The sequence below is a fragment of the Doryrhamphus excisus genome, linkage group LG10, assembly GCF_037039965.1.
Source record: "Doryrhamphus excisus strain RoL-2023G ecotype Guam linkage group LG10, RoL_Dexc_Guam_v1.1, whole genome shotgun sequence".
Taxonomy (NCBI): domain Eukaryota; kingdom Metazoa; phylum Chordata; class Actinopteri; order Syngnathiformes; family Syngnathidae; genus Doryrhamphus; species Doryrhamphus excisus.
This window is the reverse complement of record NC_136366.1, coordinates 15,325,603-15,351,158: the sequence shown is the minus strand read 5'-3', so window position 1 is coordinate 15,351,158 and position 25,556 is coordinate 15,325,603. Positions and strand designations below refer to the sequence as shown.

The window sequence follows — 25,556 nt, the reverse complement described above, 5'->3', positions numbered from 1 at the left end:
AGAAAAAGTCACTGGTTGAGGAAATATTGCATATGCTACACTGCCAAAGTCAGAAACAAGAGAACTTGGGCATTAAATTAGGGGTAAATGAGGTTTAATAACAGCCTTCAATCAAGTGGTTTCAGTCTTCCCACATAATATTGGAACCTGAAGGCATTTACAGCCATGAAACCAAATAGAAGCAATTGGTAAATTGCATTACGTTTAAACCAGACATGTTAATATCAATACAATCCACATCAATGCAAGGCAAAAACATCTGCAAAAGAATCCTTTTCCAAAGATGACATTGTCCTTTCAGGTGTGCAATGTAAATGTAGCCTCTACTACGCTCAGATGATGAAATAAAGTTAATCTTTGGCCTCTGGGAACCGTGCTTATAAGGGAAGCGCTTTCTCTCTTTCTTTCTCTCTCTCACTCACAATAAACATACTGTTTCAGGCTGCACATCTCTATATTTCTCTGTCACCTCTTACACACAAACAAGCCCTCTCCCTCGCTTCCATACACACACACACACACGTACACACACATACTGTAGTGTGGCTGGCCAGATGGGACTCTTCCACATGACCAGGCCGATCAATCAACACTGAAGGGCCCAGGTGCTACTACGCACCATTTCACAGTCTGTCACACAGACACACACACACACACACACGTTGTATACTCACATAACAGCAGATACATGCATAGATAGGAAGATAAAGGACACACACACAGTAAAAACTCACACCCATAAACACACACAGTGTAACACGTATGATCCAAGCTTGGTCTCTGGGGGGCCTCATCTGAATGGGTGACAGACAGCAACATGCAAACAGACCTTTCATTAGGTCCCATTAAAAGCATTGTGCATGGTAAGAGGTGCATATAGTTAGTGTGCCGTCCACTGTGGGACTTGAGAGGAATGTACACGTTTTGGTTAACACAAACTTAGTGAGGACTGATATTGATTGGTGCAACACCACAGACCACAAAAACCCTGTGAGGTTAACACATCAGGGGGTCTTCGAAATGTTCTGGAGAATATCAAGAGTTTGGACGAGCCTCGTCACAAATGACAAAGCAACTTTGTTGAATTATAAACACACAAAAACATGTGGCGTAGCGGCTGTTTCACTCCATCTTCAACCTATTCCCTATGTTCTCTGGGGGCTTTCAACAAGTGTCAAGGGTTTGTGTGTGTGTGTATGTAGTTGAGAACAGTGTCAATCATCATGTTTAAATACACACACAAAAAGCAGGACAACACAATGATGAACATATTTGTGATCGGTCCGAGTTACAATTTCCAGTGGATGCATGCATATTTGGGATACAGCAGTATTTAGTGATTTTTTTTTTTTGTCAAAGGAAACATGTCGCGGGCTGCACGGTGTTTGAGTGGTTAGATCACTCGCCTCACAGCTAGGAGACCTGGGCTCGATTCCCTGCTTGCACATCTCTGTGGGGAGTTTGCATGTTATCTCCGGGGACTCCCACATTCCAAAAACATGCTAGGTTAATTAGCGACTCCAAATTGTCCATAGGTATGAATGTGAGTGTGAATGGTTGTTTGTCTATATGTGCCCTGTGATTGGCTGGCGACCAGTCCAGGGTGTACCCCGCCCCGTCACAAGTATGCTGGAGCCTATCCCAGCTGACTTTGGTCAAGAAGCGAGGTACAAGCTGGATTGATTGGCAGAGCGCATATAGACAACTTACTAATCAACAGTAGAACATAGGTAAGTTTCAGGAAAATGTCAGTTACCGACAAAAAAAAGGGAGAAAAAAGGCTTTTCAAGAGAAGATAAATTTCAAGCATAACTTTTACTTTGACACAAATTCATCCATATAAAGTATATTTAAGCAAAATGTCTAAAGAATGATGCCACAATATAAACAACACAAAAATGGTTGTTTTACATGGAAACAACCATTTTTTTCAAAACAAATATGAACTACTGAAACCTGGGTTCGAATCTCTGCTTGGCTATCTCTGTGTGGAGTTTGCATGTTCTCCCCGTGCATGTGTGGGTTTTCTCCGGGTACTCCGGTTTTCCTCCCACATTCCAAAAACATGCTAGGTTAATTAGCGACTCCAAATTGTCCATAGGTATGAATGTGAGTGTGAATGGTTGTTTGTCTATATGTGCCCTGTGATTGGCTGGTGACCAGTCCAGGGTGTACCCCGCCTCTCACCGCGATCCTCGTGAGGATAAGCGGTATAGAAAATGGATGGATGGACCACAAGTTGGTAAAAATGTACAGTGGTACCTCTTTACGAATGACTGAAAATTTATGAAATTTTCCGATTAAAACACGCCAAAACGGGAAAATATTGCCTCTTGTTCCAAAAAAAAAAATTCAGGATACAAAAGGCAAAAATACCGTATGCGTGCTACTCACACCGAACATAAACATAAACATACTTAGCTGCTCTGCCATTGGCTATGGCCTAGTGTCTTCCTGGCATCACTTTAACTTTAATTCACTATGGACCCCAAGAAAGTGACGGAGAAAAGTAGAAAAGAAGAAAAGTTCATACCCTCTTTTCTTGAAATATGATGTTTTCATTATTTCACACTATTTAGCTTTGCTCCAAAGTTGGCCAAGCGTAGATGTAATACTGAGATATAATACTAAGCGCACAGTAAATTACCCTGAGACTTGGCAGAACACATTTTTTTTTCTTCAATGAATTCACTTCTACATTGAACATGGAGCAATGTGAATACAATTATTTGTTTCAAACTGCGCTTTGTCAGGAATCTTTTGTGTTGATGTGTCGTTCACAATACTTCCAGCTTGGTATATGTTGATTACTGTGGTTGTAATTTGTATTCGGTTCATAGGATTCGGTTTTTGACTGACACGTTGATACGGGTTAATCCCAAAAACTAAAGTACTACTGTATTTTGTCCATGGTTATGTAACTAAATATGGAAAGCAAAAGTACTTCCACTCACTTCAAAAAGCAGGTCATAAAAACAGTTTTTCAAGAAAACTACAACGGTCCCCTCCCCGAAGTACTGCAGGACGGATCCCCTGTGGGTCAGGACCTCTGAAGTGTTTCCCGGTGAACTGCTGTTTCAAAGTGTGTTTTACATTTCCGCCCTCCTCTGTGCCTGCCTTGGCGAGACCTATGATTAGGATGTCAGATTCAATTACATTGACAATGTCCATGTGAGACTCAGCCCTAAACAACCCTAAACAATGCCATCCAGGCTCAACCAGAAATGTGCCGTTACAGGCGACCACGTTGTATCCCATCAGGCATTCTCAAATAATTTTTTGTCAAATGATAGTCTTGATTTCATTAATTCTTTCTTTACTGCGAGTGTGAATGGTTGTTTGTCTATACATATATGCCCTGTGATTGGCTGGCACCCAGTCCACGGTGTACCCCGCCTCTCGCCCGAAGACAGCTGGAATAGCCTCCAACCCTCATGAGGATAAGCGGTACATAAAATGAAAATGAAGATCTTCCAGAATCTGCACCTATTCCGGCTGTATTTCCTTGGATTTCCAAAATGGTCTGTTTTAATTTATTCTACCCACGCCACGCCCACTCCAATGTAATTGGTCCCAGTGTGGAATACAGGGCTTGATGCTTATAATCACATATTTATAAATTATGCCAATTTTATGGTGAATAAGAAAAAAACAAAACCAAAAAAAGTACATTAAAAAGTATTCATTCCGATAATAAATAATCACGGACAAGGACATTTCTTTAAATTCCCAAAGGGCAATCTTCACTTTGTCTTTATTCCGATGAACTCTCCTCTATCCTCTCAACCATTCTGAGCACAAACACCCACACTCAGCAGGGAGCGACAGGGGGTGACCTTGGCATCGCACCCAGCTGAGGTAAGGGGTTCCTGGGGTAAGGATGGAGACAGGTGATCCAGTTTTGGAGGGAAAAAAAACACACCGTGTGAATGAAACAGCTGAGGAGGATGCAGGGATGGAGAGAAAGGAATGCTAAATGAGATGGAGGAGAAGTAAAGGAGAAAATGGGGGCAAGAGGGGGTTGGAAAAAAGAGAGGAGATGAGGGCTAATAAGGCGTAATAGCAGCTCACTTCATTGAAAGGAAAGAAAAGACAGGATTGTTTGTCTTCTGTCAAGAAAAAATCATACTTGTGAATGGATACATATCCATAAGTAGAGTGAAGGATTGAAAAACACACAAAAAAAAGAATAGAATGTGTGTGTGTGTGGGAGACAGATATATATTTCTATATAAAGTGTCCAGATGTGACCTCTTCAGAGGGGGTCTAGCCTCATGGCTCAACACTCATTAATAAGGTCACACAGAGGTGAGACAGGCGGCTGACTCACTGCATTTCAAAAAAAAAAAAAACAATAAAGGGAAGCGAATGGAATAAAGCTTTTCAAATAGACTGCCCTTTAAAAGAAAACTGCACTTTTTTGGGAATTTTGCTCATTGTCCATCCATAGGTCTTATGTAATACACAAAGCTACGCAGTTACTCGGCCATTTTTCAAAAACTGTCCCTCTCGATACTGGATATTTTTGATCATTTTGACAGATTTTTCAAGGCACACAGAATGTCGTCTTGTTGGGTTAGATCAGTGGTTGGCAAACTTTTTTTTGCAGCACCCCCCCACTTCCACTACCCCTCAGGAATGTAAAAAAATCCATGAAAAACATGGATCACTTTTATAGTTTACCAAGCCACCAAGTATGAACATTTGTTTTCTGCTGTACAACAAAGTATATTAAAGTTTATTAACATTGTTATGCCAATCAGGCGGCACGGTAGACGAGTAGTTAGCACGCAGACGTATAGCCGCACCCTCGGCCATCTCTGTGTGGAGTTTGCATGTTCTCCCCGTGCATGCGTGGGTTTTCTCCGAGTACTCCGGTTTCCTCCCACATTCCAAAAACATGCTAGGTTAATTGACTCCAAATTGTCCATAGGTATGAATGTGAGTGTGAATGGTTGTTTGTCTATATGTGCCCTGTGATTGGCTGGCGACCAGTCCAGGGTGTACCCCGCCTCTCGGTCAAAGACAGCTGGGATAGGCTCCAGCACCCTACGCGACCCTCATGAGGAAAAGCGGTAGAAAATGAATGAATGAATGAATGTTATGCCAATCAAACTGAATGAACTTGTGACACCTTACCACACCACACGGGCGAGCGACGAGCTAGCAAGTGACTAGCTTCACCAAATGCTCGACCACAGTGCGACAGTGCTCTCAATGCCTCAGAATAGCAGTCTTTGGAGGGAACATACTGTAAGTGTGTGTTATATATAAAATAATAATAATCTATTTTTATCTGTTTTTATATCTTTAGAACTCACAGAAAAGAAAAAGAGGTGCGTTCATGTCTCCAAGGATTGTGGATGACCAAACATACGATAATGTTTGACTGCTGTGCCCCGCCCCATTTTTACTCATGTTTTAAATGTTCATAAACAAATGAATGTTGTATTTTAACATATATTTTACTCTGTTTACTTGTTTTTATTCAACTCCATTTTCTGTAAAGTGTCTTTGAGTATTTTGAAAAGCGCTATACAAATAAAATGTATTATTATTATAACATCTATCGTTTCTATTATAGATGAGCTGTTTACAAAATATGCACACAATTCCTGCTTCACAGATAATATCGATAAAGTACAGCCACGTCCAAAAAAGCACTCCACTCGCTCAGAGAAGGCCTCCGAAGAGCGTTTTGGCACTTATGGAACACATTTAGTGTCTTCACATGTAATCTTCACAGATAATATCGATAAAGTACAGGAAATCCAATAACAATCATTACGTTTTGTGTCCGCCGCCTCCACACACGTTAATTAGTGTGGGCATCACCTTGAACACCTCTTGATTATGTATTGATCAAAAAAATCATGTAGTAGTGTCCAAATCATAAGTAACAGTGATTGAACTCTGTAAAAAACAAGCACATGGACTTAAAATTTCGACTTTTTTTGGATTTAATCAGTAGGTTAAAAGAACGCCTCATATTACACTTACATATAGCCATTAGAATACACTTCCTCCATTAATTATGGGGCAAATGTCATCAATGTATTGCTAATTCTCTATCAATTCTCCTCTTTTACTGTATAATTGAGTTGAGTTGTGTGTTACCATGCTTTTTTTGGTGCAATAAACAAATTTATTTACATTTTCATGTTTCATGTCTTGTCTTACGTGCCGCGGCACAGTGGTTTGCAAGCACTGACTTCAATTAGAGGCTGAATTATGCTGCACCAAAGTCACTACATCTGCCCTTCTGACGACGTCTTGGATCCTGTTATAGCTTTTCCTCACGGACTGAATGCGTGACGTGCGATTGTGGAGTCATATTGATATAATATTCACATACTGCAAGTGCCAATGTTTGCATATTGCAAATTTCTTCACTTGACTCTCAATTTTGTGGCACTTTCGCAGGAGGGAAAAAAAAACGGGAATGATGTGTTAAAAAAAAAAGCAGACCGATCACATCTGTCGCCGGTGATGCAAGGTTAGATTTTTTTTGGAGATGCACATCAAGCTCAGCAGGAAGGTTTTTGGAAGGGGAGGAGCAAACCGGCATCACTTACTTTCACCGTCATGTCATCATGAAGTCTATGGCTTCTGTTTCTGGATTGAAATACCAGTCCAAGTCCTATAAGATGGCCACTTGACCACAGTAATATGCAAGACCAAAAACTGAGATGACTCTTTGTTCAAAATACTAACATTGTCACGTGTTAGACACAACCCCACACCCACTAAACTACGATAACAATTGACAAACATACAAAACATGAACACACCATCATTTATCACCAAACATTGTCTAATGTTTTAGTGCTCGATCAGTAGTGCATGTGTGTGTATGCGTTGTGTGTGTAAGGCAACAGATTAATCTAGTCGGGTTGCTGAGATGACACTAATCCCTCCACTGATTATCTAGAGCATAACATCACTCTAATCTGATGTTGTGGGGGGGTTAAGAAAGATAGACAAGGTTAGAGCGGCTAAAGCAAAGAAAGCACAAGAGGCTGTGTTCACACTCACAACAATATCTGCTGGTTGAGTACACCTTTGGGCTTCCTTTTTTCTTTAATTCAGTTTCCTGTGTTACTTGTTGTATTCTAATAAAGACATTTTGAAATTAATGCAGTGGGTAGTCAGAATTTTGCATTCAAGGCTAATTGGTGGATTTTTGGTGGATAAGTTCATAAACACTTATATGCTAGGACTACGTTAAAAAGCCATAGCATTTCAGTATGTGGAATCAAACTATGGAATGGATTGAGTAAGGACCTCAAACAATGCACAACGATGAGCCAATTCAAGAAACAATACAAGCAGTTGATGTTTGCTAAATACAAGGATGAAGAGTCTTGAACCAGTCATGATGTGCTATACATATCACTATATTGACACTTACTATGGTACACATTATGGCATTGTATGGTCATATCACCTCATTATTGCATTATTAAAAAAAAAACAAAAAAAACTTAAACTGTATTATGGAAAGCAGGAAGTGAACAAATGTAACAGTTACTGATTGTAAAAGTAGCAGATGGAAGGGTAGGATTTAATAAGCTTTGCTTCTTCCTACTTCTTTTGGACATGTGGAACTGTGAACTGATTATGTGATGCATTCAATTGTAATCTGATGCATGTTCAAATGAAAGAAAGCCATTACCATTTGGTCCGAAAGTAAGTAATTAGCAATCATTTCTAAATACGGGATAATACAGGTATATATGGGCAAAAAGACTTTTTTTATGCTTTACTGAGAATGTTTTTCATCAGGATTTCACAGTTTGTTTAGTTACTTCCACATTGTTACTGCAATTTTAATACTAATAATAATTCTAACAGCAATGATTTTATTGCAAATGTTGATCCAAAATCCTAGGAAAACATCAACGTCAGGCTTAAAAGCGTGTGAACAAACCATGTGTCAGAATGTTCATGTTTTTTTTTCCAATTTGCAGGCAGTTCTGGAACATCACTCTCTTGAAAAGTTGACATCTATTACTGCATAGCATGTATAAATTCTATATACTGTATTACACTGCAAATGCTAATGTATTCATTCATTTTCTACCGCTTTTCCTCACAAGGGTCACAGGGTTGCTGGAGCCTATCCCAGCTGTCTTCGGGCGAGAGGCGGGGTACACCCTGAACTGGTCGCCAGCCAATCACAGGGCACATATAGACAAACAACCATTCACACTCACATTCATACCTATGGACAATTTGGAGTCGCCAATTAACCTAGCATGTTTTTGGAATCTGGGAGGAAACCGGAGTACCCGGAGAAAACCCACGCATGCACGGGGAGAACATGCAAACTCCACACAGAGATGGTGGAACTGAACCATGGTCTCCTAGCTGTGAGGTCTGCGCGCTAACCACTCGACCACCGTGCCACTAAATGCTAATGTATATCACACAAATAATCACTTTAATAAAGTAAGATACTACATGCTGAAATTCCACCCAAATGCATTACACGCATAGATGACACTATCTGCTCAGAAATAACCGACTTTGAAAAACAAGCAAAGTCTCTCTGTTGAATTTATCGCTAAAATTTTACCAATGATCTGTGTGGTCTTGTTATTGACATGGATACAATGGATTTGGCCTCAGGATGCCCGCTAAGTTGGAGAATCGCAGAAAAGTCAACACAATCTGAAGACAATCTGATATTCCAAAAACTGTGTGTGTGTGTGTGTGTTTTCTATATCTGCGGCTGTCTCTGTCTCTTAGTGTTATCATTATCAAAGTAAATTGAGGTTCCCGTGTGCCAGATGAAGAATACAATATTTCCATTTCTGACTCGTGCGTCTCCTCATCTCTGCTGCTGCAGCTACATGGCATAATCACAACACTGTCACAACACATCGCGCACACAATGGATCATTCCAGTAAACCCGCAAACTTTTACATTTCTTGCTTGTACAGACATTCACAGATGCATCCGCGGCTTGCTAAAATATTCCAAGAATGATCAGTTTTCCTCTTTTGGAAACTTTTTTCTTTTTATTTCATACTTCTTTTCCCTCAGTGCATCCAGTTTAACCAATCAAGATGCGATGCCATTGTCTTATTTGATTTATTCGCCAAATAAGACAGTTATTGGTTATTTTAATTCCGGATTTTACTCTATGGGCAGAGATGTGGACTTGAGTCACACAACTTGGACTCAAGTCAGATCGACTCGACTTGACAATATCATTAAAGACTTGCAACATGACTTGAACTTTGACATCAATGACTGGGGATTTGACTCTGAATTTGGCTCAATGTTACGATATTTATCGATATTTTTTCCATCAACTGAATTTCGTCAAAAGTCAAAGCAAACTAAGTGCGCAAAGTTTTATTAAAATATAAACAATAAATAAATAAAATAATAAAAATAGTATAAAATTTAAATATACTGTCCGATCATCAGCGCAATCGGGTTAGCGCCGTTAGCCCTTCCATCTCGTGTTCCCCATGATAACAGGTTTAATGCCATCTTTGGATACCTTTATACTGTCTTTTTCACCATTCACTCCCGTTATGCAGCCTCAAATCCATATTTCACAGGGATATCCAATTATTCAACGTAGCGAGGGGATGCTAACAGCTGCTAACAGCCGCTCGCAAGTGTCATCAATGGCAATAAGATGAACATCCATAGCTGGATGGCACAAAACAATAAGGAAGTAATAAATAAAGCACTATTAAACATTAAAAACGCCGGTGGAGACACAGAGCTGTCGTAATTAGCTTACTACACTCGGGCGGCGCCATCTTGAAATATGAGACCTCCTCATCAAATCCAGTCTATATCGATATGAACGATGCTTGTTTTTGATATCGTGCTGAACAGAAATATCAATTTAAAAAAATATATATTGATATATCGCCCAGCCCTAGGTGCTTATCACTTGTTAGCATTTGTTTGTGAAGTCATGTAACGGACGCATGTCCAGTTACTATTACAGCATACTTAAATCATTCTAATTGCTGTTGTTGTTAGCACGTTGTCTTTGTCTCTTCTTTCCACAACTAAAAACGGTTGAAAGCAGGCATGCCAACACCTGTTCACTAGTTTCTTGAACCAAACATTACGGTGTTAAACACCCCGCCATAAACCACAACCAAGACTGAGAGCGCTGACAGAAATGCATGGTTGAGATCTGACATCGTCCATATTTTATGACTCCAGTCAAAGATAATTAAGCTCTGTGTTGTGTGTGTGTGTGTGTAAGAGAGTGAGAGATTAACAGAGGGAGAAAAAAGAGAGAAGGAGGCAGATTATATGTGTCAGTGGCCATTTGCTCACAACTGGCGCCACATCGGAGAGAGGGCCAGAGGCAGAGTGCATCATGGGTAAATGAGCACACAGCGCCTGGCGTTTTATAGACGCCGGGCTCAAAAGTGGGGGCAACGTGAGAGAGAGAGAGAGAGAGAGAGATAAATTGTATGCTTGACGACATTAGTGACGAGTTTACAGGAAAACAGAAAAGTGGGCGGCATCAAATCTTAACACTCAAACACTTAGCCGTGTACCTGTTAGCCTGGAATTAGCGTACGGAGGTGAGAGGCTGTCATGTGAAGTCATGTACTGAGATCCTTCTGCATAGTTCTAGACGGGAAGAATGATAGACATTAATACAAAATGAATGTGTTTGATCTGATAACTCATGGCAGCATAAGTAGCACAGGTACTGTAAGAGAGCAGTATCACGTGTAGGAAGCTAACTCAAAGCTAACTTTTTCAGTTGTACCTCAAAAAAACGGAACGCCATCACAGTGGAAGTAACAATTAACATCATAACAAGCTCAAAGAGAGGAGAAACAAACACAGGTATTGGTTACTGTTTTGTTTTGTTTGTTTATCATAGTTTTGTTTTGTTTTTTTACATTAAATACAACTAAATGTGTGAATTTTTAACCTTCCTCTAGTGTTAGCTTTCTGGTATCATCTCTTATGTTAAAGGGTCGGTTATGACCCATGTATTAAATTCGCTATAAAATACACTAAAAACAATAAGTTACCATCAAATTTGCTTCTCATGTCCTGGTTACTTTCTTAGGCTTCCTCATCCATGAAAATGTTGGTTTTAATACTTTTGGTGTGGGCAAGTAGGCCTTTTTTGTCACTATATCCCTCGATTTTAATTTCCAAAAATTTTAAAATTAACCTCAAATGAATCATATTAATAAATTTAAGGTTCTTTTGTTACCTGGCTATTACTGAGGGCTATAGAACAGCTTCACTACCAGCCGACCCTAACAATATTGTGGTCATAATTTCAACCGGACCATTTTAAAATTTAGTAAAATTTTTTTTTTGTTTTATTTTGTTGAAATAGAGTTTCCTGACAAAGCCAAAAAGCCTTAATGCAATAAATAAATGTTATGTGATTCTTTTTATGCATTAAAATGTAAAACAGGTCGGTGCTGACCCTAACACAAGAGGAAGGTTAAGCAACACCAACAATTTTACCATATAATAAGTCTTTTTAAAAACGTTGTTATACTGAAGCTGACCAACAATTATTGTTCGTCTTCATAAAAAGGGCTTGCTCTGCAGACTTAGCTCAACGACTTAGGTAGCCGACTGCTTTATTAAGTAATAATCGAGTTTTGGTGTCCAACCCGGAAAATATTGGAAGTTCAATTGGTCATTTGCATTGGGATAGAAAATGGATGAATGGACTAAAATGCATTAAAAAATGTTAATACTGTGATTTCTGTAACGTTCTACTTTAGCTAATAATTCAGGAAACATCATTTTGTAGCATTACAATACACACATACAATATACATAACATAACAAACCCATCATTGTGCTTTTTTTATATTAACTCATGGGAAAAGTAATATTTCAAGGATGTATAATTGATGCAAGCATCATTTATTCTTATAGTACTGTATATACTGTACTGTATGTAGTACTGTACATACAGTGCATCCGGAAAGTATTCACAGCGCTTCACTTTTTCTATATTTTGTCATGTTACAGCCTCATTCCAAACTGAATTAAATTAATCTCTTACCTCAAAATTCTACACAAAATACTCCATTATGACAATGTGAAAAAAGGTTTTTTTGACATGTTTTGAATTTATTAAAAATAGAAAACAAAAAAGTCACATTTACATAAGTATTCACAGCCTTTGCTTAATACTTTGTTGATCCACCTTTGGCAGCAATTACAGCCTCAAGTCTTTTTGAATATGATCCCACAAGTTTAGCACACCTATCTTTAGGCAGTTTTGCCCATTCTTCTTTGCAATAAGTCTCAAGCTCCATCAGGTTGGATGGGAGACGTCTGTGCACAGCCATTTTCAGATCTCTCCAGAGATGTTCGATCGGATTCAAGTCTGGACTCTGGCTGGGCCACTCCAGGACATTCACGGAGTGGTTCTGAAGACAATCTTTTGAGATCTTGGCTGTGTGCTAATGTCTACTGTCTATATGGTCAAGGTACATGACCAGTCTACTTAGGTCAAGAGCGCTCTGGAGCAGGTTTTCATTCAGGATATCTCTATATATTGCTGCATTCATTCACCACCATGCTTCACTGTAGGGATGGTATTGGCCTGGTGATGGGCAGTGCCTGGTTTCCTCCAAACATGGCGCCTGGCATTCACACCAAAGAGTTCAATCTTTGTCTCATCAGACCAGAGAATTTTGTTTCTCATGGTCTGAGAGTCATTCAGGTGCTTTTTGGCAAATTCCAGACGGGCTGCCATGTTCCTTTTACTAAGGAGTGACTTTCGTCTGGCCACTCTACCATACAGGCCTGATTGGTGGATTGCTGCAGAGATGGTTGTCCTTCTGGAAGGCTCTCCTCTCTCCACAGAGGAACGCTGGAGCTCTGACAGAGTGACCATCGGGGCCTTGGTCACCTCCCTGACTAAGGCCCTTCTTCCCCGATCGCTCAGTTTAGAAGGCCGGCCAGCTCTAGGAAGAGTCCTGGTGGTTCCAAACGTCTTCCATTTACGAATAATGGAGGCCACTGTGCTCATTGGGACCTTCAAAGCAGCAGAAATGTTTCTGTATCCTTCCCCAGATTTGTGCCTCAAGACAATCCTGTCTCGCAGGTCTACAGACAGTTCTTTTGACTTCATGCTTGGTGTTTGTGCTCTGACATGCACAGTCAACTGTGGGACCTTATATAGACAGTTATTATATTTCCAAATCATGTCCAATCAACTGAATTTACTGCAGGTGGACTCCAATTAAGCTGTAGAAAGATCTCAAGGATGATCAGTGGAAAAAAGATGCACCTGAGCTCAATTTTGAGCTTCATGGCAAAGGCTGTGAATACTTATTTAAATGTGATTTTTTTGTTTTCTATTTTTAATAAATTCAAAACATGTCAAAAAAACCTTTTTTCACATTGTCATAATGGAGTATTTTTTGTAACATTTTGAGGTAAGAGATTAATTTAATTCAGTTTGGAATGAGGCTGTAACATGACAAAATGTAGAAAAAGTGAAGCGCTGTGAATACTTTCCGGATGCACTGTAGTATCATTTCCTAAATATTCTTACATTTGTATAATATTTTTATTTATTTGGATCAAGTAGATTCAAGGCTGTGTCTCAATATGCTCCCATGACTCGAATGTAATTATTGTATAATAATAATAATAATTCCAACAGTCAATTTTATTTTTAAAAAAATATTTAAAAAATAAGAATGGATTGGATTTATATAGCGCCATTTAGGGTGTGTGAATGCATTCACTTGGGCATAACACACCCAAAATGCTAAGTGGAAGTACAGGAGTGTGATGTATGTGTGGGCTGTAACAAAAAAGGGCCTTCCCGAAAACCCGAAAAATAATCCAAAATGTCTCAGTGTGTTGATGAATTAAGAATTAAGGGGTTACAAAAAGCCCTCTAATCACTACATCACTTTGTTTCATTCCGAATGTGTCCCATGTTATTTGTAATTAGAAACTATTTACATATTTTCTCTATTTTAGGCTCCCTGTAGTTGCCATTATACAGTATGTAAAATGTATAGATATATATCACTAGCTCATCACAGAAGTTGTCATAAAAATACTTTTTTAAGACGTTTTTTTTTTTTACCTTGGAAGAACGGCCCCCACTGGCCCATGACCCTGCGCTTGTTCTCTCGTCCATATCTGTAGCACAACAAAAAGAGAGCAAACACATGTTTAACAGATACGGTAATGCACATTTTAAACAACAAATGTCATGTCAAATTCAATATTTCAAATGAGAAAATGCATTTAGCTTTGGGTTGCTCATTTGTACAAAACATCCTCCGCACTTTAATCTCACATGATCGATATACGTCAGCACTATGACACTAAACACGCAACAACATTGCACGCAATGTGCCTCATGTATGTCACGTGCATACTGTGTATAAATGGAGTAAATCATCATCTCTCCTTTCTCCATATCATTAAACATTATTGATTATGATTGCAGAGCCTTTAATGTCTCTATGAAATGTAATGGACCTTTAAGCCTCACACAGGTCACTAATCCCCACTGCCGTCACACTGCATCGCCTATCCGTCAAAGGTCAGTCTCTTGACTGAGAGGTCAGGTTTGAGTTCCACCGCAGCCAAAAAACACTGGAGTGTACTTGGAAGCCCTTCACCTCTCACCTTTCTTTGTTGTATGTAATATTTGATTTGCCGAACAAATGTGTAGATTTTTTAGAATTTTAATTTTAATTTTAATTTTAATTTTAATTTTAATTTTAATTTTAATTTTAATTTTAATTTTAATTTTAATTTTAATTTTAATTTTAATTTTAATTTTAATTTTAATTTTAATTTTGGCTGCACGGTGGTCTAGTGGTTAGCGCGCAAACCTCTGAGCTAGGAGACCAGGGTTCAGTTCCACCCTCGGCCATCTCTATGTGGAGTTTGCATGTTCTCCCCGTGCATGTGTGGGTTTTCTCTGTGTACTCCGGAGAAGCATGCTAGGTTAATTGGCCACTCCAAATTGTCCATAGGTATGAATGTGAGTGTGAATGGTTGTTTGTCTATATGTGCCCTGTGATTGGCTGGCAACCAGTCCAGGGTGTACCCCGCCTCTTGCCTGAAGACACCTGGGATAGGCTCCAGCACCCCTGTGACCCTCATGAGGATAAGCGGTAGAAAATGAATTTTAATTTTAATTTTAATTTTTATATGCTGTTTTTTCCACCCTAAGTCAGTAATATGTGATACTAAAATATACAGCATACTCATACATAAAGTTCGGCAGTCCTTAAACACACCAGCTGTGCGCTGTCACTGGCTACATACACCCTGACTTTGATTCTATCTGTTCATCTATCATTATTATTAATTAGTAATTAGTAAACCTTAAACCTGAATTGTGCATTTAGATTGTTAGCTTCTGTCACAGTGAACAATGGCCATTGAGGAGAGAAGAACAAACTTCTTGAGCTGAATCAGTCTTTATGTCTTTATTTTATTTATTTTATAATAAATATTTAGATTTTATTATCATTATATTAGAATTTTTACCCAACCTAAAATTGCAACTTCATGCCATGTTTTGTTAGTTTTTCATATTATAACTTAAAAACGACACATTTTCAGTTTTAATATACCCTGCTTCTCGCCCGAAGACAGTTGGGATAGGCTCCAGCATACTCCCACAACCCTAGTGAGGATAATTGACATTGAAAATGTTTAATTGCTTGTTTACAATGTGCAGAGGGCCAATAATACAACATAAATGGCCACCCCTGATATACTGAATATGTTTGCAACATTTAGTATTTAACATTTGCAGACTTCAACAAACTAACATATATGCATATTCGTAACAATTATCTACCCATAATATAGGGAATAGAATTATACATTGGATAGGCTGAAAGTTGGAATTTGATTGATTTCGAAGCAGAAGTGGCGTGGAGGAAGGGGAGTATTACAATTAGAGAGAGCATCATTCAGTCTGGCAAATTGAGAGGATGGGGAAGCAGATTGAAGCTGAAGGAGAGGGGAGAGCAAAAGAGGTGGAAGAAATACAAGTTAGTGTGCAGAAGTTAAAAGACGTGGCGAAGGAGGAGGAGGAGGTAAGAAGGAGGCGTCCATGTGTCCTGCACCTGATAAGGCCTCCGATTGAGGGCTATAAATTACACCAGAGAGAGAGGATACACACAAACAGCAAAACACACATGGAGATTTTTTTTTTTGCCACTCCTCGCTCGCTCTCTCTCTCTCTCTCTGCACACACACACACACACACACTCCAATATTGTAGGTGATCTATCATCAGTTAATGAACTTAGACTGACAGACAGCTCCATGTCTCTCACAATGATCATATTAAGACCCGCCTGACACAAAACAGACCCCTATTAATGTTGTTAGCTCGTGTGTGTGCATGCGTGTGTATTCAGTGTGCTACTGCGAGAGATACACAAAACTGTCCTTTAGCCCTAATCCTTGTACGTCACTACTGAGAACAAGACATTTATTTATGGATGAATGTATAATCATTACTTTGTCAATAGGTTTGGAGGGGGGCGGAGGGGGGGTTATATGCAGTAACACACGTCATTTAAATTTCAACAAGAGAAAAATGACAGATTTGTCAGAAGTATGCATGTACGTATTGTGAGATCACATGATCAGCTTTTCCAGAGGAAAAAAGGCACCTAAGGAGAGAATGCTACTGCCAGACCCGTCGTTTGGTTATCATGATTAGATCAAATTATTTTTCACAATAATTATTTCAGATTATTTCCATGATTAGTGGCTTTAATCACATCCAGGTTTGATTTCATTCATTCATTCATTTTCTAACGCTTTTCTACCCACAAGGGTCGCGGGGGGTGCTGGAGCCTATCCCAGCTGTCTTTGGACTGGTCGCCAGCCAATCACAGGGCACATATAGACAAACAACCATTCACACTCACATTCATACCTATGGACAATTTGGAGTCGCCAATTAACCTAGCATGTTTTTGGAATGTGGGAGGAAACCGGAGTACCCGGAGAAAATCCACACATGCACGGGGAGAACATGCAAACTCCACACAGAGATGGCAGAGGGTGGAATTGAACCCTGGTCTCCTAGCTGTGAGGTCTGCACGCTAACCACACGACTGCCGTGCCGCCCCAGGTTTAATTTAATATTTATTATTCATTCATTGCATGAAATTGGATCAGTACAACTACTTATGAATTATTTATGGTTATTATTAATGTAATAATGTATTATAATTGTAATACAAATATAGTTGTATATATTATGAGTTGCTCCGCCTCTCGTCCGAAGACAGCTGGATAAGCAACAGAGGATAAGCGGTAGAAAATGAATGAATGAATATTATGAATTATTTATAATTATTCCTATTATTAATTTCTATAGATTTATGAAAATATGGAGGGCATTATTGAATTCCAGTTTTTCATTATACTAATTCTGTGCTTCTAACAGACAACCCCTAGATGATGTAGAAAGGAGATAGTGATTTAATGTTTCCCATACATTTATTTATTTGCAGATGCTCTGTATTACTAAGTCTCCGAATCCCTTTGCGGCTCCGTTGTGGTCATCGAAAGCGTTCCGTAAGATTGAAATGCCTCCTGTAGGCTCACACTCGCTCTGTGCGGTGCAGCTCCGTCTCTACCGACACCACAGACGTCAGAGTACTACTCTCTAGATAAGGTGAGTCAGTGTGAGTGGGACTTTACGGCAAGCCGGACTGGATCGGGCCTGAAGCCACAATAGATTCAGTTTGAGCCCGGGTTTAGCAATATTAAGCAACTTTTTGCTAAATGCATTATGGCCAATTACGTATGCTAAATTCTATGTCACAAACAGATTGAAGTCCTGTGGGAAACACACTATACCATTTTTCACTTTAATTCTGATAAAATGAACTAAATGATGTTTTATTCTTGGACATGTTGCAACAACATTGCATATGTGTGTGTGTGTGTGTGTGTGTGTGTGACTGCACCTGTGTGATCTGTATAGCCCCACTGTTCTGATTTGCTCCCTCTATAATTAACTGTAAGCCTGCCCTATCCTCCAGCACACACACACACACACACACACACACAGATATCCAACAGTGAGTGACAGTCACATAAACACTCTTCTGAATGTCTGTAATTCAGATAAAATTATTATTTCTCAAATCTGAAGTCTATAGTAGACCCTTGTTTTTTGTGGAGGTTACATTAAGGGACCGTCAGCTAATGGCAAAAAAAAACATGAGTTGTTGATATGCCTGTAAGAATGTATATTATTGACTCATCTTACCCGTAGACATGAAATAATACCACAAAGTCACCTTAGCATAGCAAATATGCAGGATCGTGAATCCACTGTATATTTGCACGTGTTTATTTCCTTTAAAGTGAGCAATCCACTTAACCTTAATGCTTATTTGCCTGATGCAGTTAATTTCCCTAACTTTTTTATGATCACTGTTGATTTTTGATCAGGAAGCCAGAATGATACTTTGTCCAGGTGAGTCGGGGTCAACATGGCAGTGTTTTTTTTTTTGCATGTCTGCACTTTAACGTCTGTAATCAATAGCATCCATTCATTCACTTCACATTCATTCAACAGAATGCATAAGAAAGGAGGGAGCAAGTTTAAAATGTAATATTTCTAATTGAGCATGATTGAATTTGCTTTTGTTTCTTACAACCACAGCTTCAATCAGTTGATAGTGTAAGTCTCTTGGACTCGGACTGAACCTCTTTGCCGTTAGTCGGGTTATCGCATACATGAGCTCCAGCACACAAGAAGATGAGACACTAAGAATTAAGAGTCAGATTACGTTCTTGTATCTTCTTCTTTAAAGCTGCTTAAACTGTCTGACACCCGCAATCCCTGTGTGTGCGTGCATGTGTGTGTTTGTGTGTGTGTGTATGTCAAAACAAGTGAAGTGACGTAACGAACAATTCAGGATGTGGACCATGTCCTGTTTTGTTAAAATGATCCGTGCACTCTCTCTCCTTGCCTTCATTCTTAGCCTTCTTATCGTTTCCCTCTCCAACATGATCTCCTTCCTCTGTTTGTTCTATTCATCTTTGTTTTTCCCTCCTTTATGTGTTACTTTTCTATACAAATAAGATTACACTGAAATGGAAAATAAACTGCTGTTTTATGTCTCTGTAACAAGTGGACACGACACAACTGGGCTATAAATTGCATTTGTTTAGAAATTTATTTGACAACATTCACACCCAAGAGAATATATTTAATTTAATTTGTATAAAGCACGGCTGCACGGTGTGTGAGTGGTTAGCACGCAGACATTAACATAACAAGCCAGCAAATCCAACAACAAGCAAGCAACTTCACCAAGCTCCCGATCTCATTCTACATCACTCAGCATATACTGTAGCTGTCCCGTCTTTGAACACGTCTCAAAGCAATCTTAATACCTGAAGGGATGGAGCTCCCTCTGGGGATGGCGTAATGGTAAACCACAACCTCGTAGTACATTAGAGTAGTCAGTTTACAGCTTGGATGGCAGTGAAGATATACCATCCATCCATCCATTTTCTATACCGCTTATCCTCACAAGGGACGTGGGTATGCTGGAGCCTATCCCAGCTGTCTTTGGGCGAGAGGCGGGGTACACCCTGGGCTGGTCGCCAGCCAATCACAGGGCACATATAGACAAACAACCATTCACACTCACATTCATACCTATGGACAATTTGGAGTCACCAATTAACCTAGCATGTTTTTGGAATGTGGGAGGAAACTGGAATACCCGGAGAAAACTCACACATGCACAGAGAGAACATGCAAACTCCACACAGAGATGCCTGAGCGGGGAATCGAACCCGGACCGAATTTGGATGGAACCTGCGCACGAACCACCACCTGTAGATTTATCATCTGTTGAAAATAAGTCGGGCAGCACGGTACTCGTGTGGCTAGCGCACAGACCTCACAGCAAGGAGACCCGGGTTCAATTCCACCCTCGGCCATCTCTGTGTGGAGTTTGCATGTTCTCCCCGTGCATGTGTGGGTTTTCTCCGGGTACTCCGGTTTCCTCCCACATTCCAAAAACGTTAATTAACGTTAGGTTAATTGGCGACTCCAAATTGTCCATACGTATGAATGTGAGTGTGAATGGTTGTTTGTCTATATGTGCCCTGTGATTGGCTGGCGACCAGTACAGTACAGTACAGGGTGTACCCCGCCTCTCGCCCAAAGACAAAACAATCAATCATGATGATGGTGGTAACATCTTGGTCTGGGGCTGCATGAGTGCTGCTAGTACCACTGTGGAACGGCGGTTGTTTGGGGAAACATGAATACAAGCATGACAGTTTACGAAGACGATGAGGACCCTAAACGGACCCCTTAGATTATTAAGGCAGTGTTCGATAACAATGGTGCTCACGCTAAGTATTCACACAATTTGGACATATTCACTGTATTCCCTTTTAATACCCCAGGTACCCTGGGCGTCCACGTATAATTTCTAGTATTGTACTTTTAGAGTAATTAATAAGACACACAAATATTTATTAGACAGTTCGAGGAGAATTAAAGAAGGAAATCAGGGCTCAATAGCATCAGAACCAGAACCGAATTCATGTTTCAGTCTTGTGCACATATAGGTATTGATTTTCTGCACACACACACACACACACATATATGCACGTGTACACACATACACACACAGGGGCCAGTGTTTCCTGTCATTAGGCAGCAGAGCTGTTCTATAATTAGAACATCTGGACCCAAGTAAGTTTAGTGCCAGTGGGCTCCCACATACACACACATAAGTAACACACACATAGCTTACACATTAGGTTTTTTTTTTTTTTTGTGCCATTTTATGTTGCTTGTTTTCTCGGGTTTTTGTTTGGAAAAAAAACACATTAAAAGCAGCTAAACAAACAACAGCTTGGAGGGCTAATGGCACGCTAAATGAATAGCGAGAGGAGCTTGTGAAGTCATAGAGAGAAAGAGAGAATGCAAGGGAGAGACGGGGAAATCAGAGTTAAAAAAAAAAAAACATTAGCAAGTTCAAACACGGCTTCCTTGAATCAGCTGAGTTGTTTTTTTAACGTCTCATAGCCTACAGATGCCATTCCAAAAAGAGAGATTAATATTGATAATACGAGGGCTGTTCCTTTTTATATATTTTTTTCCCCCTCTCTGCAGTGGAGGAAGAATACGAAGCGTAGCCGATTCCTTTGACAACCCCCCCTCGTCTCACCACACAAACCCATGTGAAGCCGAGCCAAGTGTGGCTTAGATCTCTACACACCATTACCACCGGAGGAACAAAAGGAAATAAACAAAAAAAAAAACGTGCAACATTGTCAGAGGCTAAAAAGCAGCAGAGTTAGCAAACTTTTAAAAGGACTAAGTGAGAACAATGCGCACGAAGGCACCGAGCCAAAGTGCTGCCTGACAGTGTGTTGCAAGCAGAATAATAATACAGGGACATGAACATGTTCAATAGCACCACGTTGCAAAAATGCCAATATATCCAAATTCACAATCTGCTCCGGGATGCTGGCCGATCTTCCATTTATTCAGCATTCAAATACAATTTTTCTCATCTGAAATAATGGAAATAGAGATCATCTGTTCCAGGGTCGAGCTGTCGCCATCATAACGTTCATCATAACAATCAGTAGTCAGACTTAATGAGTGGGAATGTAATTTGCGTCACAGATGCGCCTCACATATCTCACTCTCTTAATTGTCACAAAGCGTCAAATTGAAAAATGCTATGGATGGCGATGGTATCGTCTTTTAGCACCGCTTCTTAGGGCTGGTCTCTCTTTGGGAATGCATGGAAAAAAAACACACAAGCACTAAGCACTTTTTCTTTCTGGATCTTTGGACGACATTGCTATCGGAGCAGTCCAAGATCATACAATTTTAAAGGTTTTTAAATATTGTTCCATCAGTCATATGTATTCGTTGTGCAACTCTGATTGTGCTATGTAAGTGTGAGTGGGAAAAAGGATTGAACATGCACTAAGGCCTACAGGTTCCCAAAGTACACCAATTAAAAATGAAAAAAAAATTTGCACCTAACACTCACAATGACGAGTGCATCTGAACGCCTCATGGCGCAAAAGAAGTTTTTTGAATGGGTAAGTTGAATCATTATTTTCTGCATTAAGTTTAACCACGGTGGTGGACAGTGGTTCACAAACTTTGTTTTTACAGTGGCTTATACGGGAGCCTATCCCAGCTACACTCTGCCATTCACACTCACATTCATACCTATGGACAATTTAGAATCGCCAATTAACTCCACACAGAGATGCCCAAGTGGAGATTCGAACCCAGGTCTTCCTGATTATAAAGATGATTCAATGATTATCTGAGTGGAATCTATCCATGGTGTCCCAACTCTAGAAGAACTACCATGCCCTTCTGAATAGTATCTAAAATACAAAAATACATTGATTTTCCCTACTGTGCCATTAAACACTCTTAATGACTAAAAACACCAAATTAAACCTTCATAATTCACATAATAATCATCAAACGGAATTATATCAGCACCGTGAGGCGTTCAGGCGCACTCGTAATTGTTTTAACTGAAATTAAAATGAAAAACTTATTGTTTTTAATTTGTATTCATGTACCCCCTACTCCCACTTTGGGAGTGTAGGATCTAGGAGATTTCATTTATATTGGTGTTCAAATCCCTGTGAGTGGAGATTTATCGTGATTGTGATAGTTTCACACAAGGACTGATTAGTAGCAGAGTCCAAAATTTTTATTTTTCATGGTTTCTGCAGTGTTTCCACGGACATCCTGGTTCCAACGATGTGGATCCAAAGATGTGGATTTTGAGGGGGTACGCAACTTTAAAGTTGAGGTACTAGGTTAGATTGACTCCCTTGACGTCATAAATCTAACACTAAAAGTGGTGAACTCCCTGCGTAGTGGCTATGCTTTTTCATCAGGACTTCAGATTTTACACTTTTTTTGGCTGTTCTTGAACGTACCAATGTATTTTTGTGCCTTGACAAACAGATATTACTTTAAGGTGGGTGTTTTTATTCAGATAAAATCAAGTGGGCTGTAATAATGTTTCAAACCATATTTAGACAGTTGTAAACAGGTCTTCTATGCTCTCATTAAAACTGTGTGGAAAAAGTGATTCAGCAAGTCTTCAGCAAGGTACTGAAGCAGCAAAACAGCCTCAGACCATCACACTACCACCACCATATTTTACTGTTGGTATGATGTTCTTTTTCTAAAATGTGGAATTGCTTTTATGCCAGATATAATGGGACACACACCTTCCAAAAAGTTAATCGTTTGTCTCGTCGTAAGATCACAAAATATTTTCCCAAAGGTCTCTGGGATCATCAGGATGTTTTCTGACAAAATTGGGTGTTTTTATTCAGATAAAATCATCATAACGGCAGTAGTGCTTGCATGAAGAATATATCTATGGCTTCGCCAAGCAACAAACTGACAGGCCTACTTTTGGTTGAGTCTAGGGGTAGATTTCTGTTTGACAATTCAATTAAGGCTTTTTTCCATCTGAGGGTTTTTTGTATACGTTGGTTTAGTATAACTCTATCTCACAGACACCTGCCAGCTCCGAGCTACTGCAAACAGAAGGATAAGTAAGGCTTAATCATACCGCGAGAGAGGAGGAGAGGCATTTTTTTTTCAAAACTGGAAAACGTCCAAGGTTTGGATGAGGAGATGTGAAACAGTCTTTCAACAAGTGCAAAAAAAAGAAAAAAAATCAGGAAATAGTTGTGCAGCGTTAAACAAGCTCAGGGAGTTGTACCTTGACATCTGCTTTTAATTAGCAGAGAAAATTAAAAAATATATGTATTTACTTCTTTTTTCCTGACTCTCCTTCTTTGAAAAAGTGTCTTATTCCTGTCGTCTTCCCTCCTTCTTTTCCATTCCTGAAATATCAAGAATGGTGAAGCTACATTTTTTTCTCTCTCTTGCAACAGCTGAAAACCCAAATCTGCAAATGGTCGCTTTGCGGTATTTGGGGACCTTCAAGGGTCCTTGTGGAAATGAAGGATAATTTTCTGAATTTGATTGAAAACAAGAAAATTGCTCCTGTCAAGGTGTGAACAAGAGGGCTGCTAAAAGGCAGCTCAGACAAGATTGCTGACATTCAGCGAGGATGGTGGTCATGGTTTGAAGAAACTTACTCAACCTTAAATGATGCAATATGATCTTCAGGGTCCATTTGCAAACAAAAATCTCTCCCAAACTCAAGCTAAAGGGACATTCTTTGCAGAGGAAATGTTTAACAGTCACAGGGAGACAATTTATCAAGTCATTTGTAGATATAAATCTGTCATGGAAATCGATGTGTAATCACAACTTCTCCAGCTTTGTTGATACGACAGCTAAATAATCACCAACAATTTTTTTTGTGTGTTTTGGTTTACATGAAATTATGCTGAACATGTAATTGAATAAAAAGTCATAGGAAAAAAGCCTGAACTCCCAATCACAACATTGTATTTTTTTTATTGTACCTTTCCACGAGAAATGATGACGCAACTCTCCACTCATGCATTCACACTTCAGAGCATTAAGCCATAAAAACGGCCACAAGGTGGCAGAAGTGCGTTTTATAAGACCTCATGTTAACAGACAAATCATATATGACAGGAAGGAGGAAGTGACAGAGAGTGGAGGAGTGTAGCCTGCAGAAGGTTAAACTAGGGAAACTTTAACGCATACACACGCGTGCATACACATAGTTCAGTTTGAAATGTGAAAACTGTAAATAAATTGTTATTTTGACGTTATAGAACCCTTTTGTGTTGTTTAGATACCCTTTTGTGTTGTTTAGATATTAACTATTGTGTTGTTTAGATTATTGCTGTAAAAAAAAAAGTAAAACAAAGCTGGTGTTCTATCTTTTCTAGTCAGGAACTGATATTGTCCTGAAACGTTCTACTGCAAAAAAACAAAAAACGGTAGACATAAACTTTTTTTTTCTTTGTTAGGTTAAATTTTGATATAGCCATAGGACAAAATATTCTAGCCTTTTTAGATAGATCTAAAAAGGCCGGTACCGAAGCGAACTGTCTTTTGAAAAATGGCTGGGATTGAATGAGTTAAAAATTCAGTTTGTTTAAAATTTAGTTTGTAAAATTATAAAAATTCAGTTAAAAATTTCTGTGTAAAAAAAAATGAATTCACCGCAAATAGCTCAGATGTTTCAAAACTCACACAAATAGTTCCCTGATCGCTTGTCTTGTGACTATGCACTTTATACCTGATTGGCTGCCTCTGATACACAATCGACTATTTATTCAATGAAATTTTCAGCATAAAATTATCAATAAATACATCAGTTCACATAAATTCGGTGTCGAAAAAACAACTAGCTTTTGACCGCAACGACCTTGTCCATATTGTGTCAAAGGTGCTGTCATTCCAAATGTATAAATAGTGTTTCTGACAAATAAAAATAACTGCAGGAAGTTGAAAGATTGGTTAAGAATTATATCCAGCAGAGCAGTGACAGGAAAAGAGAAAAACAAACTGACCCTTAACCTCAACTACAATTGCTTCTTGTTTTGCCATAGAGCAACATCCCCTTGA

General features: G+C 39.3%; 1 protein-coding gene across 6 annotated transcripts in view; it reads right to left on the bottom strand.

The window, feature by feature from the left end:
• Nucleotides 1–25,556, bottom strand: part of tcf4 (transcription factor 4) — a 193,028-nt gene that overhangs the window by 123,555 nt on the left and 43,917 nt on the right. For all 6 annotated transcript variants that reach the window (XM_078794196.1, XM_078794197.1, XM_078794199.1 and 3 more), the window contains 2 exons: nucleotides 14,088–14,143; nucleotides 10,546–10,621 (listed from right to left, as the gene is read on the bottom strand). In XM_078794196.1, the coding sequence (XP_078650322.1) occupies nucleotides 10,546–10,621; nucleotides 14,088–14,143 (132 nt within the window). The remainder of the gene's footprint in view (nucleotides 1–10,545; nucleotides 10,622–14,087; nucleotides 14,144–25,556) is intronic.